This window comes from Petromyzon marinus, chromosome 9 (assembly GCF_048934315.1).
Source record: "Petromyzon marinus isolate PM22_M1 ecotype Great Lakes invasive population chromosome 9, UKy_Petmar_22M1.pri1.0, whole genome shotgun sequence".
Classification (NCBI taxonomy): Eukaryota; Metazoa; Chordata; class Hyperoartia; order Petromyzontiformes; family Petromyzontidae; genus Petromyzon; species Petromyzon marinus.
Window position 1 is genome coordinate 17,127,056 of NC_133675.1, and position 20,000 is coordinate 17,147,055.

General features: G+C 49.4%; 1 protein-coding gene across 1 annotated transcript in view; it reads right to left on the minus strand.

Moving 5' to 3' along the window:
* Positions 1-151: 151 nt before the first annotated feature.
* Positions 152-20,000, minus strand: part of NAT8L (N-acetyltransferase 8 like) — a 33,328-nt gene continuing 13,479 nt past the window's right edge. Inside the window, exons 2-3 of the mRNA XM_032950240.2 lie at positions 17,662-17,826; positions 152-15,865 (exon numbers count right to left, since the gene is read on the minus strand). Of these exons, the coding sequence (XP_032806131.1) occupies positions 15,498-15,865; positions 17,662-17,826 (533 nt within the window). The 3' untranslated portion in view covers positions 152-15,497. The remainder of the gene's footprint in view (positions 15,866-17,661; positions 17,827-20,000) is intronic.

Genomic DNA, 20,000 nt, shown 5'->3' on the forward strand with positions numbered 1-20,000 from the left:
GTGAGCTGGTGATACCAACAATTGACAAAGTTCTGCGGTCCTCTATATATTGAGATGTTTTCAGCCAATGAATGAGCGTTTATACATGACGTCGATAGTGCGTTGAGCTCATATTTTACATAAGAAACACACTGGAAAGATAATACATCAATCAGTTTGAGATTCCATGTTTTTATTTCAGTCACACATGCAAATGTTATTAACGCAAGTATGCTACATTTTAATTATTTATCACAGTCTCTCTCAAGTAGGGGGTGCGGAACAGTTTGATATTGAGGAGCAGATGGCATCAGATAACAGCGTACAGGACCTGTCAAGTAGCAACTCACAGCAATACGGTTAGGTCAAGGCTATGGATCCAGTTAATTGAAGCTGCTTTTATACCAGCGTGTGTATTCAGCGTGTAAATAACGAGAAACCCCCTTGTCCTCATCCATAGGGTGCAACTAGCCATGCCATTAGTGGTGGTCCGATTGGACACGGTTGAGATGCCCAATCCTCTGCTGCCACGCGCACAATCCTTTCATGATGACGGAGTGGGCATCTGGCCTCTTTTAAAACTCAGTTGCCCACGATGGCATGGCAGAACGCAAGCGAACAAGGATGACCGTGAGATGAACACACGGGGGGGGGGGGCGGATGAGCGAGTGGCAGTCTGGGAGGAGTGAGGGACAATGGAGAGACGAACGAGAGACCGGAATTGTGCTGTATGGGAATCGAGCACTGCAGCAGGTACCGTATATGAAGGACGGCTAACAGTAATGTTTACTACGGCCAAAGCCTTGTGATAGTTTTAGCCTGTAGAAATGAAGGTCAACATGTTACGAAGTTTCCTTTGCACCACCAAAATGTCGCTTTGTCACCACTCGAGGTCACGCTCCTTCGCCTTTTGAATCTCGCGGTTAGGCCCCCCCTCCCCCCGATAAGAGCGGCTTCATCTCTCCAGCACATCACAAAGGGCGTTTTGAGATGCGTGAGTTTGTCAAAGACGTTCACGGCCATAAATGGCGCATTCGCCAGCGTGCTCTGCAGCGTCCAGGGTACCCCACGTGTCTCGTGACCCACGATTAAGTGACCACGAACATGTTTTACCCTTTGCATATTCATTTATGTTTTAAGTAAAGCTTACAATACTTACAAATATTAAGTTTTTGAGAATTAAATGGGGATGGGGGGGTCACAAAACATCTGGACCACTTTTTTTACTGCACCAGCTTCAGACTGAAGGTGACTACCCTCACATGCTCTAGCAGGAACAAGATTTGCTTTTAAAAAGCCCTCGTTAAAAAACAAAACCACATACGAGTCCGGTGAAGCAGTTGGTCAGAAGAGATCTTGACATGTCCACCCTGTGGAGTGTGCATTCGCGTGTTGGGTCACGTATACAGCACGTGGTGTCGATGCTGTTTTACAACAACAGTGCATGGGGATTATTAATGTGCCCGTGAAACGTGCCAAGTCCACGTTTAAAGCAGACGCCGCCGGTGACATGTACAACTCAGTGAGACAACGCAACCTACAAATCACTCTTTTGGACAGACATCCAGCAATAGAGTCGTCCTGTATATCGAAGAGGGTGGCGGCAATAGTCACGAACTGGGGAGACCGATCGTGCTACCGGACTGGACCGAACGACACCGGGGACGCGGTGAGATGAGTTGCTGCCAGGGCTCGCGACGAGGTGGCGGGGAGCTGGCGGTGGCAACTGTGGAGGTTGTGCACTGCCAAGGGTAGCAGCGACGTGGGGGTCGGGCCGGAGGGCTCCGCGCAACGTCCGCGAAGGACTGCTTCGTTTAAAACGGCATCCAGTAACTCACATTGGCATATAGATCGGCGTGAGTCAGCGTTGCTTCAACAAAAGACGGCCACGCATGCTTGAACACAGTGGTGCAGCGTTGACCCGGCAGTCCCCGAATGTGTCCTCAAGATGACCAGCGCAGGGACGGCTTCGTTGGTGATTATTGATCACGCGTCGACTATCCCAAGACAGCCCATTGTGTCCTGGCGTCCTGGTCTAAATTTCCCAATAATAAAAGAGTTATAAATACAGTCGCAAGTGTGCCCCCCCCTTACTGGCAGATAATGCACAGCGACAGCTTCCACTGGGGGTGCCCGAGGCTAGACCACGTGATCAGTATTCCCCGTCACGAACAGACCACAGAGTTTGGGCGATTGTTGGTGCCAGCTGCTGGCTGCCTTTGTCTGTGGTTCCCTGCCATATCGAGCTGATGGCCATGGCCCCCTCTCGTCAACGACCACTCTGATGTTCTGGGTGCGTGATACTTTAGGTGGGCCAGGATGAAGGCTGTCGAGTCAGTCAGGTCACCCATTTTCTCAACAGATTCGACGAGCACATCTACCCGTAACGCCCGCTCTGACCTCGCCGCTCTGACCTTGCCGCTCTGACCTCGCCGCTCTGACCTTGCCACTCTGACCTCGCCATTCTGACCTTGCCGCTCTGACCTTGCCGCCACCACTTCTCCGAGCGAACGACTCGGCGAGAGAAGACGGTTCGCAGGACGCTTCACGCACGCACTCAGCCGTCGTCACCACCGCCTGTCCGTGGGAGCCGTCTCAGGGCCACGTGTACAGCACTCGCATCCTCGCCGTGCCTCGGTCAGGTCCAGCGGTGGTCAACCCGTGCATCGCGACACACACGGGTGGACCACCGCAAATCAGCAAAGTAGACGACAATGAACTACTACCGATAGAGGGTGTTCGTACTTTATGTGCGTCATGTCCACAGTACAGTATATTACAGGGCAATTGTTGGTCAAGGTTTTTGGGTGGATGGCGTAGCCCGTTGAGATCCACGGGAATGGATCTCAGAGCTTTTGGTGTGGCCCACTGCTGGTTTCCACGTCAAGCGCTGTCGTCCACCGGTGCCCTGCGACTCTGCGGACACCCTCACTCACGGTCAAGTTTAGCCAGGCAGCATGCAGGGCCATTGAAAGTGCATACATATACAGCTTTGTACAAAGCAATCTGCTGCTAATTTAATAAAATACATATGTACAAAATATTATTGACTCATTTCTGTGTAATGTTAAACGTTGTTTTGACAACTCGCTATCTAGAACAACGAATATTCATAGTGCTTTTTTGAAGGAAGATAGCAGCTGCCTTGATACTTTTCTAAAAAATAAATGTTCTCCACAAGCAGCACACGATGCGTTAGACAGAGGTAGGGCAATGCGGGTATCTGGCACGCAACGTCGAATAGAAGCCAACACAGGGCCCAGTCGCACATTGCGGGGCCCACACTCGTCTCACGAGTGTACCACAAATCCACGACACACACACCCCTCTGGAGCTCCGCACGCCGCGCTTCTCGATGGACACTCTGCACGTGTACACACGCACACACGTGTACACACGCACACACGTGTACACACACGTACACACACGTACACACACGCACACACACGTACACACACGCACACAACGCGCGCACGCAACAGGCACTGTGCGCCTGCGCATCGGACACGGTTCGTGGCGCACGTGAGAGGCTTCACAGGCAAACTGTTTCGCACAAAGCCACAAGGCACGCGCACCGTGCCACGCCAACGCGCACACATACAGCACCCGCGCCTGGCACGGCTGAGCTCACCCCCCGGTGAGCTCTGCCGGTGGTGGTCGTGGGCTCACTCTGGAGAAGACTCCGGCGCGAGCCACGGCGTGTACGCATGTGTACCACGGAGTACGAACCAAACCCATTCAATCACACGATCCAAACACCATCCAAACATATCGCTCCCATAAGTATTCCATGTTTTACAAAATAAAACGTTTACTTATTTCGAGTCAAAATCTGCATTTGTTTTGATTTTAGCAACAAACAAAAACCCGTGCTCCTCAGCGCCGACGCTTACACGTCCACAGCGCTCCTCGCATAACGCTCAAATCCCATCCCTAGAATCGGTGATCCATCGATGCCGCTCAACCAGCGATGCATTCGCACCCCTAAACGGGCGTGCACATTGCCTCCAGGCTGGAGCTGGCACGTCGGCACCACTGCTGCACCACACCGCAATCGGGCACAGTTCCTTCCCCGTGATTCTTTATATTCATCATCATCTGCCATGGTGTATCCACTGCTATATGAATAGCCTCGCCACTGCCGCCATTCCTCATGGATGCCACAATCCATCTCATTCCATCTCAGGACGTTAATTTCTTATTACTAAATCCAGACTGGTTATGAGAGTAGCGTACTCTGCTATGTTTACGACTATTCTGCGTGTAATTCATTTGGGACATGTAAGCTGTCGAACGCATACATGGACCTCGTTGAGTTTAATGGACCATTATTGTGTGGCTGTGTTTCAAGTCAGAAGCAAATAACTCGCAGTATTCAACACGGAATGTTGTCTAGCATTTGGAAAGTGCAACAGAGGTGTGAGTGCAGGAAAGTTGCACTGTTTAACCCCAGTTTAGGAGGCACCTTGATCTCAATGTGGCTGCACATCTCCATCGCACGTGAAGCTCATCTGGAAACATTTTGTTTTTAATAATCGCACTGCCCACGCATTTGCGTGCGGTTGCACACGAACGCGTGTAACCGCATGCGCCGATCACCAGCAAGCGCCCTCATGAACACCACTACCACTGCCGCCACCACCACCACCACTACTATAACCACCGTCACCACTACCGCCACCATCACCGTCACCACCGCCACCACCACCGCGGTGCAGTCCCATGGCCACAGAGCGCCTCGCAAGAGAGGCCGATTCCAACTGCACGACGCTTTTACCGGAGCAAACCCTGTTGGCAGGCCCTATTGGCAGGCCCTGTTGGCAGGCCCTATTGGCAGGCCCTGTTGGCAGGCCCTATTGGCAGGCCCTATTGGCAGGCCCTGTTGGCAGGCCCTATTGGCAGGCCCTATTGGCAGGCCCTGTTGGCAGGCCCTATTGGCAGGCCCTATTGGCAGGCCCTGTTGGCAGGCCCTATTGGCAGGCCCTATTGGCAGGCCCTGTTGGCAGGCCCTATTGGCAGGCCCTGTTGGCAGGCCCTATTGGCAGGCCCTGTTGGCAGGCCCTGTTGGCAGGCCCTATTGGCAGGCGAGGAATGAAAGTGCAGATCACGCGAGTCCCGGCAATTCACACCGAGACCTATGAAGGTCCAGGAGGTGCTTTGAGCTTTGGATATCGTCGAGGTCGGTTCCTCGTGTGATAGTGCCGTGTCCAATTCGCAATCAGTATCGTCACATTGCCTCTGACTTGGAGCGTGGCCAGACAACATCGTAGACGAGACTCTTCGAAGCCACGTTGATGGAACGTTTCAACCGTCCGCTTAAACGGGAACCATGAGTCCACAGTAGACCAGTGCATGCACAAAGCAACCAATGTCTCTTCGCCCCCGGTTCTCTCTGAAGCAGCAGCAGCGGTCAACAATGAACCGGGCAATAACGTCGCTCCACGGCCCTCATAGACGCGAGCGGGCTGTCACGCACAACGAGGGGAATGCTACTTTACTGCCGGGCTACACGTGTGCACCATCCTGTCACTTGCTGGGTTGTTCTTATCAGCAATTACAAAATTCATTCGGAGAAATCCCGATCCTACGAGCTCGTAGCGACCACCACCAGCTCATAGCCAAGGCAACCATTTCAACGTGTTAAGGTTCACGACATTTGATCATAATTGGCGATAATTTATGTCCCAATTGTTTTTATCCGGCATATTTTACGTGTAAATAAAGAGGTATTTTTTTAAAGAACAAAAGGATATATTAAAACGCCAAACAAGCTCCGAAACGGACGCCTCCAGAGAGGAAGGGAACGCGCACGTGGCTGTGACGGGGACTGCGAGCGCGCACGTGGCTGTGACGTCGGCAAAATTGGCACTCAGAGGCGTCGCGACATCACCCGCGCAGCAGCGGGGAGTCTCTGAGCGTACAACACCAAATGTCTGCAAGTTATTAAAAGGCACTGCGCGTAGTGACAATATCTGTATGCCAAGCTTCATAGAAACTCATTACGTGCACGTGAGCCGGCGACACGCACAATTGAGTGGACATTGTAAACAAATAGCAGACCACGTGTCCCATGGTTTGGTTTGTGTCCATTCGATGAGTCTCGCACACTTGTTCGTTCCACCACTGCCCGTCCAGTTAATCAACAGATATCTCGATTAGCTCATTTAAAGTCGTTGTCAATGCTACAAATATCATCTTGCCAAACGGAACTTGTATATGGGTCTGTGTCAGAGGGCAATGCACCATGGTGACACACGCGAGTGGCTGTTGACGGGACACGCGGTGGGCTGCAGACTGTGCCGGGCCGTGTTTGCAGCGTGCTGCTGGTGACAGTGACGAACACCGAGGAAGACCAATCGACGCATTCACCTCCCTAAACGTCGTTTCGTGTGACGCCTTCGAGTACTCCACGGTTTAAACGCTCAGCTTTGGATGCCAATCTTCTTTGGGGTTTCTTGTCGTTGCATTATTAAATTATAGTTCTGCAGCAGACCCCCCCCCCCCCCCACCGTGAGAGCGGGCGACGCGGGCCCTCTGCCGTGTGACGCGTGCCCTCTGCCGCGTGACGCGTGCCCTCTGCCGCGTGACGCGTGCCCTCTGCCGCGTGACGCGTGCCCTCTGCCGTGTGACGCGTGCCCTCTGCCACGCGACGCGGGCCCTCTGCCGCGTGACGCGAGCCCTCTGCCGTGTGACGCGAGACTTGTCGGTGAGACTCGCCACGAGAAGTTTAAAGCGTAAAATATATTTTAGTGGGAGATGTTCTCGTTCTTTGCAACACATTTGTGTTGTAAAGACACACTGTCGTATTCTTGTAATGCCATGAGTCTCACCGCTTGTTCATCAAATCCAAAAGCATTGCACCCGCCGTACGAGGACACTTACGACTGCCATTCTGAACTGAATGCGACGTTTCTGTGGCTCGTGGAACAATGTGCGCCCACCGTATGCCAAGGAATCACAGTGTCTCACGTGACACTTTTAGTCATTGGTTGTGTCACGTGGAGGAGGGTTCATGACACATTTTTACACGTCGACCTCACCCCAAAAAAACAATTACAAATCAAAAGATTGGTTGTGAATCCCTACGTAAATATATGTATATAGTATATATAACATATGTATATATAATATATATGTATATATGATCACATTCTTTCATAAGTGACGTCTCTGACTCGTGGCGCCTTGGCGGCCGCGTGCGCTGCTACAGCTGCTACAGAAGCTACTGCTGCAGCTACTGCTGCAGCAGTAGCTGCAGCAGTAGCTGCTGTAGCAAAATCTGCAGCAGTAGCTTCTGCAGATACTGCTGCAGAAGCTGCTGCAGCTACTGCAGCTGCTGCAGGTGCTGCTGCAACTGCTGCTACTTTAGCTGCTGCAACTGCTGCAGCTGCTGTAACTTCTGCAGCTGCTCCAGAAGCTGCTGCTGCAGGTGCTGCTGCTTTAGCTGCTGCTGAAGGTGCTGCTGCAACTGCTGCTGCAGGTGCTGCAACTTCTGCAGCTGCTACAGAAGCTGCTGCAGGTGCTGCTGCAGGTGCTGCTGCAACTGCTGCTGCTTTAGCTGCTGCTGCAGGTGCTGCTGCAACTGCTGCTGCAGGTGCTGCAACTTCTGCAGCTGCTACAGAAGCTGCTGCTTTAGCTGCTGCTGCAACTGCTGCTGCTTTAGCTGCTGCAACTGCTGCTGCTTTAGCTGCTGCTGCTTTAGCTGCTGCTTTAGCTGCTGCTGCTGATTTAACTGCTGTAACTGATGCTGCTTTAGCTGCTGCTGCTTTAGTTGCTGCTTTAGCTGCTGCTGCAACTGCTGCTGCTTTAGCTGCTGCTGCAACTGCTGCTGCAACTGCTGCTGCAACTTCTGCTGCTTTAGCTGCTGCTGCAACTGCTGCTGCTTTAGCTGCCGCTGCTTTAGCTGCTGCTGCTGTAACTGCTGCTGCAGGTGCTGCTGCAGGTGCTGCTGCTGCTTTAGCTGCTGCTGTAGCTGCTGCTGCTGCTGTAACTGCTGCTGCTGCTGTAGCTGCTGCTGCTGCTGCAGGTGCTGCTGCTGCTGCTTTAGCTGCTGCAGGTGCTGCTGCTGCTGTAGCTGCTGCTGCAGGTGCAGCTGCTGCAGGTGCTGCTGTTGCTGCAGGTGCTGCTGCTGCTTTAGCTGCTGCTGCTGTAGCTGCTGCTGCTTCTACTGCCCGGCCCCCGTCCACGCGGCTTGTGGGCAGCTGGGACGGCAGCAGCGCAGAGCGCGCGACCCTGAGAATGGAAACAGCAGCCACAAGGGGATCGAAACACTTCCCGGGGGTCCCCCGAAACGTCTAGCTGTTTCAATAGGGCCCTCACTTGGTAAATAAATATAACCCCACCGCAGTGAGATGTATCTGCATGGTAAAAGTCAATTAAACGACTATTTTCGGGGTGGCGATCACCCGAATCTCACACCCCCTTGTTTATAAAGATCATGGGCAGAACAAATAAAATGGTTTCGTCCTTAATGGACACCTTGTGTTGACGTTGCTAACGTTCAATATTTATTTCCATAAAACTTCACTGGTGCCGGTAACACTGTGGATTGTCACGCCATTGTTATTTGTGCTGTGCATTTCCTGATGTTTGTATTTCATCCAATTCTTTCGAGAAATTGTCCTAAAATCTCATCCCCAATGAGACACTCGGAGTGTGTGTTGCTAGCAGGGCTCGTATCGTACTTGGGCGCAGCTCACATTCCCTTGTTGGACTGATTGCCGATGTCACCAAGAATCTGTCCAAAGCATTACTCAGCGTTCTCAAAGAGGATGGCGGGACAATGAGGATGGCGGGACAATGAGGATGGCGGGACAATGAGGATGGCGGGACAATGAGGATGGCGGGACAATGAGGATGGCGGGACAAAGAGGATGGCGGGACAAAGAGGATGGCGGGACAGTGAGGATGGCGGGACAATGAGGATGGCGGGACAATGAGGATGGCGGGACAATGAGGATGGCGGGACAATGAGGATGGCGGGACAATGAGGATGGCGGGACAAAGAGGATGGCGGGACAATGAGGATGGCGGGACAATGAGGATGGCGGGACATTGAGGATGGCCACTCCTCCCGTCCGCTGTCGACTCTTAGACCAGAGCGTTGTTCGGCACAATGTCCAACGTTTCACAGCACGTGCTGGCAGCTTTTTCAGCAACTTCACGAAATGGAGCTCTCAGCACGTGGTGTGGAACGTCGCACAGCTTGCCGAACAATGCGCGGAACGTCCCAGAGACGCGTGAGAGAGCTGTACAGTATTGTTCAGTGTTGTTGAGTGTTGTTCAGTGTTGTTCAGGGTTGTTCAGTATTGTTCGGTGTTGTTCAGTGTTGTTCAGTGTTGTTCAGTATTGTTCAGTGTTGTTCAGTATTGTTCAGTGTTATTCAGTATTGTTCAGTGTTGTTCAGTGTTGTTCAGGGTTGTTCAGTGTTATTCAGTATTGTTCAGTGTTGTTCAGTGTTGTTCAGTGTTGTTCAGGGTTGTTCAGTGTTGTTTAGGGTTGTTCAGTGTTGTACAATGTAGTTCAGCATTGTTCAGTGTTGGTCAGTGTTGTTCAGTGTTGTTCAGTATTGTTCAGTGTTGTTCAGTATTGTTCAGTGTTATTCAGTATTATTCAGTGTTATTCAGTATTGTTCAGTGTTATTCAGTATTGTTCAGTGTTGTTCAGTGTTGTTCAGTGTTGTTCAATATTGTTCAGTGTTGTTCAGTGTTGTTCAGTATTGTTCAGTGTTGTTCAGTGTTGTTCAGTATTGTTCAGTGTTATTCAGTATTGTTCAGTGTTATTCAGTATTGTTCAGTGTTATTCAGTGTTATTCAGTATTGTTCAGTGTTGTTCAGTATTGTTCAGTGTTGTTCAGTGTTGTTCAGTGTTGTTCAGTGTTATTCAGTATTGTTCAATGTTGTTCAGTATTGTTCAGTGTTGTTCAGTATTGTTCAGTGTTATTCAGTACTGTTCAGTGTTGTTCAGTATTGTTCAGTGTTGTTCAGTGTTGTTCAGTGTTATTCAGTATTGTTCAGTGTTATTCAGTATTGTTCAGTGCTATTCAGTATTGTTCAGTGTTGTTCAGTATTGTTCAGTGTTATTCAGTATTGTTCAGTATTATTCAGTATTGTTTAGTATTATTCAAGATTTTGTTCAGTGTTGTTCAGTATTGTTCAATGTTATTCAGTATTGTGCAGTGTTATTCAGTATTATTCAGTGTTATTCAGTATTGTTCAGTGTTATTCAGTATTGTTCAATGTTATTCAGTATTGTTCAGTGTTATTCAGTATTGTTCAGTGTTATTCAGTATTGTTCAATGTTATTCAGTATTGTTCAATGTTATTCAGTATTGTTCAGTGTTATTCAGTATTTTTCAGTGTTATTCAGTATTATTCAGTGTTATTCAGTATTGTTCAATGTTATTCAGTATTGTTCAGTGTTATTCAGTATTGTTCAGTGTTATTCAGTATTTTTCAATGTTATTCAGTATTGTTCAATGTTTTTCAGTATTGTTCAGTGTTATTCAGTATTATTCAGTGTTATTCAGTATTGTTCAGTGTTATTCAGTATTGTCCAATGTTATTCAGTATTGTCCAGTGTTATTCAGTATTATTCAATGTTATTCAGTATTGTTCAGTGTTATTCAGTATTGTTGAAGTGTTATTCAGCATTATTCAGTGCAATGTATATCCGCTCTTATTCACTTCCCTTCGAGTGAGCGAGGAGTGAATGTCTTGCACCCCTCCCTTAGGGGTTGAAACGCGTTCACTTGATATTCACTTCTGGCCAACATGCACTCACAAGGCTACATTGAAGTTGGCCGTTTTAAACTTACAACTTAGTGCACGGTGTGTGTGAGAGTGGTCATTTGAAGCCGTATTGAGAAGGGATGTATCGCTATAACGAAGTTATAAAACACTCCGAGGGTCGCAGACACATTAATTCCGCTCAGAGCAGCCTTCTGGGAGCGGCGAGCACTTCAGTAGTAAACGCGAACGCGTGATATTCTCCCACCTTTGTTTTACACTTGTGCTACGGCATTGTTCCAGTCTCGTTAAAGTTCACCAACGTTACATACGCGCGTTACATCGTTGCACAATATCAACATTCAAAGCAGCAGTGCAACTCGGGCTTAAATAGCTTCTCCGCTGTGGCTGAACGTCAGTGCATGCTGACAGTCGTGTTGGCGTTATAGGGACGCATTTGTGGCGCGTGCCGTGACGTCACTGACGGTGTCACGTGGTTGGATGTCAGCGCAGTGCAAAGCACTCACCGAGGGTAACGCATTCGCAAGTGGCATGCTTTGGTCGGGGCGTCTTAACAAACGCTTTTAGCAATACTTGCATAGCAACATTTATTATCGATCATTAGCTCCATGCGCCAGGCAGTACCTTAACGGTTCTGTTAAGTCTACAGTTTTACTAAAAAATACGACTTCGTTCAATACACTTCCTAATTGGTTTCACTTATTATTTCAATGCGGATGTGTAAAACAAATTCGTTTGTTGTAAATGTTGAGGTTACATTTCAGGACACCTCCCCTAACACTCGGAGTTCCTTCTGCCAGTGATCGTGTGTGACATCACAATGATCGTGTGTGACATCACAATGATCCTTTGTGACATCACAATGATCGTGTGTGACATCACATTGATCGTGTGTGACATCACAATGATCGTGTGTGACATCACAATGATCGTGTGTGACATCACAATGATCGGTTGTGATGTCACAGTGGTGGTTTGTGACGCCTGTGATGGTGTTGTACAGATACAGACATTCCCCTACTCTCCGATTGCCCTGCCAACAAATGGGCTCCTCCACAATCGCGAAGTTGTAAAGTTGATATAATTGAGATGTGAATACTGCGGAGGGGTGTGTATAGATTCGAGTGTAATTAGTCTGAGTTGCGCATACGTTATACAAGGGTATTTTCAAACGTTTAAAATAATTTAATTATATCAGGAAAGCTAATTATATGGCTTTCTACGAGAATACATTTGTTCTGAGACGTTTAAAACGTTTCCTCAAAGCGTCTTCCCAATGCCTCGTGTATGGCCTCAGACACACGGTGCAGGCCTCCGCTCACAGTGGCTCATTGCAAGAATGAAGTCTCGAGCACTCCCACCATGGAACATGAGACGATACGCTGCCGTACTCCGACAAAACAATGAGGGGATGATGATGATGATGATAATAATAATACAATGAGATAACTTACAAATACATCAAGGCATCAAATCGCCACTACCCGCCGCCCGTGTCTATTATACCCTCCTGGACCCATCCCCCGACGCTTGGTCAACAGGAAAAGGCACCGATAAGCCAGCGGTGAAATTTACGTGGTGCTCAGCCTGCGACGTCCCGAACGAGACACCGACTGAGGATCCAACAGAGGTGCCGCGTGGCTTCTCCGCGTCGCAGAGACCCGGGGCTGCAGCGAGCCGCGTTAGGGACGGCCACGTCGCCTGCAAGACGACAATGGAGGAGCCGCAGAGTTGCTGTGAAGCGCAAAGCCATCACTCACCTCACGCTGTGGTGTGTAATATGGGTCTCTATGTGGGTCTACGGGTATCTGTGTGGGTCTATGGGTATAGTTGCCTATGTGAGTCTTTGTAGGTATATAGGTTTCTACAGCAGTCGAATTATTCCTACGGTAATTGTATAGGATGGATCTTCATGTGGGTCTATGGGTTACTATGTGGGACTGTAGGTTTCTTTGGGTCTCTGCGCGAGTTTTAATTGTGACTGCAGTGAAGTGTGATCCATCGTTAGCGTCCCCGCTTATTGCCCCACACGCGCCGTATTGCAGGACCCACGTCCACAATCAACACGCGCAGCTAGACACGAAGCTGGAGCTTTGCACGTTCTATACGAAAGAAGAAAAAGGTCAACAAAATGTACCAGATGTGCGCTGCCACGAGATAAAGTCTCCCCGTGTCACCTTCACAGACTGCTGGGGCAAGTGCTGTGAGAGAGCACCTATTAAGGCCGGCACGGCACACGAGGGAAGGGGTGCCCAGCACGACTCCGTTGTCTCACCAGTGCTGATGCTTGCACATGGCACCTGATGCTAAATTAAGGTTGAGTAGACCCAGGAGAGGCCCAGGACCAGCTCGCGTATTCGTCACTTTTATTGTTCGTGAGCGGGAACCGAACTCGGGTGGCTGGGTTCGTAGCAAGGGGCGCTAACCACAACGCCACTACTCTCTATTCTGTCACTATAGTGTTACACGACTAATAGAGTTAATGCCAAAGTCTTACTTATTCATAACTTTACTATTCACAGTTTTGTCTCCAATCTAACTTTACTTAACGTGCATTTAAAAATGCATTTTGAGGTAATTCATTTGATATTTTTATTCGGAAGCTAAGAGCTTTCCGCTCGTACAGAATGAGCTATGCAGGCGACAGTGTGTGGCATTGTTCACACGAGGGTGGTGACAATGAGATAATGCCAATTTGTGCTTTGAACATGTCTTTTCATTCCATACATATTTGTTCTTAATATTTCACCAGTTACGTCCCAATTAAGCCTTTGCCTTTTCGCACAGAGAGATATAATAATAATGAAGTGGTATTTGTGTATAGCGGTGTTGTCCGTGCAGGTTGCATCTCAAAACGCTTTTTGTGTAGAGCGTCTACAGCGCGCACAGTTTTTGTTTTGCTTGGAGGCACCGAAAACACTCCAAGCAGCAAGGCTGCCAGAACCGACACTACCAACAATTACCCAAGCTCTGTGGCCCTATATTGAGATGTTTGGCCAACTCCATTCACGAATGCTTACACATTAAGTTTTGATTGATTTTGCCCCCCCCCCCCCTTCCATTATAAGCAAGGCGACTTAACGATAACGCGAATTCAATTTCTGATCAAGGGCCCCGATCCCAAGGCCCCAATCCCGTCCAGCCGTGCGGCAGAGACCGCGGTCGCTCTGCCCCTCCGGGTCGCGCCTGAGCCACGTGCGGCGCCTGAGCCACGCGAGGCGCCTGAGCCACGCGAGGCGCCTGAGCCACGCGAGGCTCCTGAGCCGCTTCGCTTGCGCCCGTCTTACCCCCCGCTGCTGTCAGCGCGGTCACTTCGAGTGGAGACGACCCCCAGCCATGCCGCCTCGCTCTGTCACGCCTCGCTTACATCGTCCACTCTTACATTTAGACGTAAGAAAAACACACTTTTTTAATTAAATAGGCTTTAACGCAACTAAACCAACAAGGGGAGACGTAAACCCGGGTTAACGTGAACAGAGAAGCCCGCCGGCTAGTCTACAGCCGACTTCAATGCGACAACTCACAAATTCGTATTCACGAAAGTGCCCGAAGCTCGTCAATGCCGATAGCCGGGTACATTCAACATCACGACTGCGATTTCCATTGAGCTCAAGGTAGCAGAGCTACTATTCGTTGAGTGTATGTAGCCAAGAACCACATGTAGAGGGAGGGATCGTCGAGGCACATGAGGTTCCGATCCCCACACCGCGGGTTCTTTGTGCTGTGCCCGCTTCACGCGGTGGCAGCGTGCAGGGCCCTCTGCGTTCTCAACGCATCCACACAGCACTGCGTCCCCCCCAGCCCAGCCCTTCGTCTCGCTTACGTTTCTTACTTAAGGCCTTCCGGGTACTGTACTCGTTTCAAACTAAAGTCACTTTAAACACAAAATGTAACAACTCACCACACACACCGTGACGTACAAACAGGCATTATTGCATCATCGTGGGGGGGGGGGGGGTGATTCGTTTGGTTCAGAGTGGGCTGCTCGCAGGCGATTTTGATCTTTCGTGCCAAATTTCCGTGAAGGTGGCAGCGGGGACGCCACCCCCCGCGCCGCGCTCAGCGTCCCCGCGCGCACGGCCCCAGCTCGACGGGGCCAGGGAGCGGCAGTGGCGGCCGAGCCCGCGTGGGCCCACGTGGGCCCCGCGTGGGCCCCCCGTGGGCCCCGCGTGGGCCCCGTGCAGGCCGCTCGTGCAGGCCGCTCGTGCACAGTCGATTGGGAACGACGGCGGTGGTGGTGGCGACAGCAGCAGCTGTGGGACGTGAGTTCGAGCAATGCCTCGCTATTAAATCAGACGTTGCAACTGGCAGTCAAGACCTGACGTGGAGCTCCCGAAGAATGAATTACGCAGGCAAGTCGAGCATCCCCTTGCATTACAGATGAACTTTAAATTCATCTCGAACCAAACATTTGTTTTGTTATAATCAAGAATATTATATTTGGCTTAGTTACCTTAAGTATGTACAATAAACATGCTTTTTACCTTTTCATGTACGCATTCAAATTCAAATCAGATATAATTTTGGAGCAAGCGTTTAGTAACTGCGCAAGGAAAAGTCAAATTTGTGTCTGGGTATTAGTTGTTTTAGGACACGTTTCCCCCCTCCTGCGGGGTCGCATGCAAGAGTCCTCCTCCCGTCGCCGCACCGCCCACACTCCCCGTGGAAGCGCGCAGCAACGCAACCACGGGCTAGGGGCAGCCTGCAGGGCAACGCCGTGCACGCAGTGCCAGTGGGTGGCCACTGCAGGGAGACCCTGCCGAGCTGAACTCACTCCTCGCGGATTTGAAGCCGGTAGCGATGGTAGCGCAGCTGGAAGAACAGGCGCTGGGGAAGCGAGAAGTCCATACCGGGCAGCACGTAATCTTCAGTGACACCCATGTGTTTGAAGCCCAGCGACTGGTAGAGACGGTGGGCGTCGATTTTCACAGCGGTCGTGCTCAGCACCACCGCGGTGTTTCCGTTGGCCAGCGCGAAGTCGATGACCGTGCGGCCAAGGGCCTTGGCGATGCCCCGGCCGCGGTAGCGCGAGTCCACAGACATGCGGCACAGCTCCACGGTGTTGTCCTCCGTGTGAGCGCGGGCCCCAACGATGCCCACCACGTCGCCGCCCAGCACCGCCACCCAGAAGCAGGAGCCTGCGAAAGGCACCGCGGGGAACTCGTGCGCTCTGCCCGACGAGTCGCGTGCAGCGCGCATCGCCTGCTGGGGCGCACTGTCTCTCTCTGTCTCTCCCTGTCTCTCTCTGTCTCTCTCTGTCTCTCTGTCTCTCTCTGTCTCTCTCTCTGTCTCTCTCTCTGTCTCTCTCTGTCTCTCTCTCTGTCTCTCTGGCATCGCCGCAGCAGCAGCTTCTTCTTCTACTGCGGGGAAAGTGGGAGGCGTGGGCCTCGTGCAAAGCCATCGAGGAGACTTTCTGGCTGATTGGAAACAAACCGGGCGCGTACACTCGGGCTGGGGATATCACCACAATTCTCACCTGGCTGGTGGAAGGTAGCACGCATCACACCGGGGGTGTGCCTGGGTAGTTGGCTCACCCCCTGCTATAGGAATCTAGAGCTGTAGAGGCCATCGAGGGGAGAGGATGGTGGCGAGCTATGACTGTGTCAGCATCTACAGATGCTGCTGCTGATACAGTGAGGGAAAACAAGTATTTGATCCCCTGCTGATTTTGTACGTTTGCCCACTGACAAATAAATGATCAGTCTATAATTTTAATGGTAGGTTTTTTGAACAGTGAGAGACAGAATAACAACAAAAAATCCAGAAAAACGCATGTCAAAAATGTTAAAAATTGATTTGCATTTTAATGAGGGAAATAAGTATTTGACCCCTCTGCAAAACATGACTTAGTACTTTGTGGCAAAACCCTTGTTGGCAAATACAGAGGTCAGACGTTTCTTGTAGTTGGCCACCAGGTTTGCACACATCTCAGGAGGGATTTTGTCCCACTCCTCTTTGCAGATCTTCTGCAAGTCATTAAGGTTTTGAGGCTGACGTTTGGCAACTCGAACCTTCAGCTCCCTCCACAGATTTTCTATGGGATTAATGTCTGGAGACTGGCTAGGCCACTCCAGGACCTTAATGTGCTTCTTCTTGAGCCACTCCTTTGTTACCTTGGCCGTGTGTTTTGGGTCATTGTCATGCTGGGATACCCATCCACGACCCATTTTCAATGCCCTGGCTGAGGGAAAGAGGTTCTCACTCAAGATTTGATGGTACATGGCCCCGTCCATCGTCCCTTTGATGCGGTGAAGTTGTCCTGTCCCCTTAGCAGAAAAACACCCCCAAAGCATGATGTTTCCACCTCCATGTTTGACGGTGGGGATGGTGTTCTTGGGGTCATAGGCAGCATTCCTCCTCCAAACACGGCGAGTTGAGTTGATGCCAAGAGCTCCATTTTGGACTCATCTGACCACAACACTTTCACCCAGCTGTCCTCTGAATCATTCACATGGTCATTGGTAACAAGCTGAGATTAGGAGCACTCCCTTTAAGAGTGTGCTTCTAATCTCAGCTCGTGACCTCTATAAAAGACACCTGGGAGCCAGAAATATTTCTGATTGAGAGGGGGTCAAATACTTATACCCCCATTAAAATGCAAATAAATGTATAACATTTTCGACATGCATTTTTCTGGATTTTTTTGTTGTTATTCTGTCTCTCACTGTTCAAATAAACCTACCATTAAAATTATAGACTGATCATTTCTTTGTCAGTGGGCAAACATACAAAATCAGCAGGGGATCAAATACTTTTTTCCCTCACTGTACTCTTCCGATTTATATATAAAGTTTTCAAAACAACCCCTTTCTCGGAGTTCACATAACGGCGCTCGACAGAGCCATGAGCGGGTGATGCGTGGGTGGTGATGTTGTTGGTTGCCGTGAGAAGAATCGCTCTGACCGCGCGTGTTGGTGGTGGGCACGCAGCGTACCTGGGGTCTTGATGTAGTTGAGCGGGATGTCGGCCATGTCTTTGCAGAGGGCGTTGCTGGCATAGCGCAAGATCAGCTGGCGGCTGTAGTAATAGCGCAGGGCCAGCAGCAGCAGTGGCACACAGCACGTGAGCAGCAACGAGTGTGTTAGGCCCAAGCAAAAAACTGGTGAGAAAAGGGAGAGACATAATCGAGACCTAACAGAAAAGATACACAACACAGGCTGTTAGAACACTGCCACCTTCAGAGTTGCATTAGTGTTCCAGCAAAAGCCACTCCCTGCTAACTGAGTGCGTCTCTAGACATTGCACGATGCGTCTCTAGACATTGCACGATGCGTCTCTAGACATTGCACGATGCGTCTCTAGACATTGCACAATGTGTCTCTAGACATTGTACGATGCGTCTCTAGATGCACGATGTGTCTCTAGACATTGCACGATGTGTCTCTAGACATTGCACGATGCGTCTCTAGACATTGCACGATGTGTTTCTAGACATTGCACGATGTGTCTCTAGACATTGCACGATGCGTCTCTAGACATTGCACGATGTGTCTCTAGACATTGCACGATGTGTCTCTAGACACTGCACGATGTGTCTCTAGACATTGCACGATGTGTCTCAAGACACTGCACGATGTGTCTCTAGACATTGCACGATGTTCACGCGGCTCGCTGCTCATGTCGATCCACGCGACTTGTGTGGGGTTATTTGACCAGAGTACACCGCGCTGGTCAATGCGTGGTGACGAACACTGTAACCCATGTTTCAATGTTTATTTGATACACGGAAAGTCCCGTGTAGCCAGCTACCCAGCGAGCTTTCGATGGAGAACCGCGTGGTGCAGCAGTACAGAACAAGAACAATATCAAAGTAATCCGTAACTATGAATAGGTAACATCGGAACAGAACGCATCGGAGGTACAGGCACAATTACAGCATAAAGAACAGATAAATATATTAACAATGCTTTAAAACGAATAACTAAAATTAACGATATAAACATTTTTTTTCAGTTTATTTATTTTGGTATAGCCCTGTGAGCCATTCGGCTATTGAATCGGGTGCAACCACAACAAACATAAAAACTAAAACACGAACAAGAAAACATCTTAAAGTGACTATGTGACTGTGCAAACAGAAAATCCATGAAAAAAAAACATCAAAAAATTCCTGAAAAAAGCACCGTACACCACCAACGCTGTGTGCAACAAATCCCAGTGGGATGCAAGTCAAACAACAACAAACACAAGAAAACTTAGATTAAGGCCATCAGTCTAACTCCGTACTACAACAAAACAAACATGTCCAAACCAAAAAACGTTTTCGAAATCACCAAAAAAATAAAGCCATAATTGCAACGTAACAGTGACCATAGGGACTGTGACCAAATTTTTACAATAAACTACATAAATAACTTGTAACACCAAATCTTAGAGCCATAGCTGGCGGCATGAGTTTCTCCACAACAACAGAAGCATCAATCGGAGTATCTAATTTTTCAATGCACCTTTAAGATCAGCACGCTAGATCAAAATACAGATAATACTTTGCAGCGTCATCCGGAGCGAAAACATTTGATTTGATTTTACGCAAATGAATAGCAGTGGCAGCTAGGGGTGTACAACTCCTTTAGAGCAGTTTTGAAAGAAAATCTCATTGGTAGCGATTCAAGTAGCAGTTTATTGGCAATAGCATTCCAGATCCTGGGGGCATCAATAGCAAAGGCCCTTCCTCCAGTTTTTGTACGGCAATATGAAATGCGAAGCTTGTAAATGAGCGAAGACCTGAGGTCAAATTTGTTCTTTGAAACAGAGAGGAGATCCAGCAGGTAGTCTGCGGATTTTTTTGTAAGTACATCGTTAAGATATACGGGCTAGGGGTTAAGATATACGGGCTAGGAGTTAAGATATACGGGCTAGGAGTTAAGATATACGGGCTAGGGGTTAAGATATACGGGCTAGGGGTTAAGATACACGGGCTAGGAGTTCGATATACGGGCTAGGGGTTAAGATATACGGGCTAGGGATTAAGAAATACGGACTAGGGGTTAAGATATACGGGCTAGGAGTTGAGATATACGGGCTAGGGATTAAGATATACGGGCTAGGGGTTAAGATATACGGGCTAGGGGTTAAGATATACGGGCTATGAGTTAAGATATACGGGCTAGGAGTTCGATGTACGGGCTAGGGATTAAGAAATACGGGCTAGGGGTTAAGATATAAGGGCTAGGGGTTAAGATATACGGGCTAGGGATTAAGATATACGGGCTAGGGGTTAAATATACTGACAAGGGGTTAAGATATACGGGCTAGGGGTTAAGATATACGGGC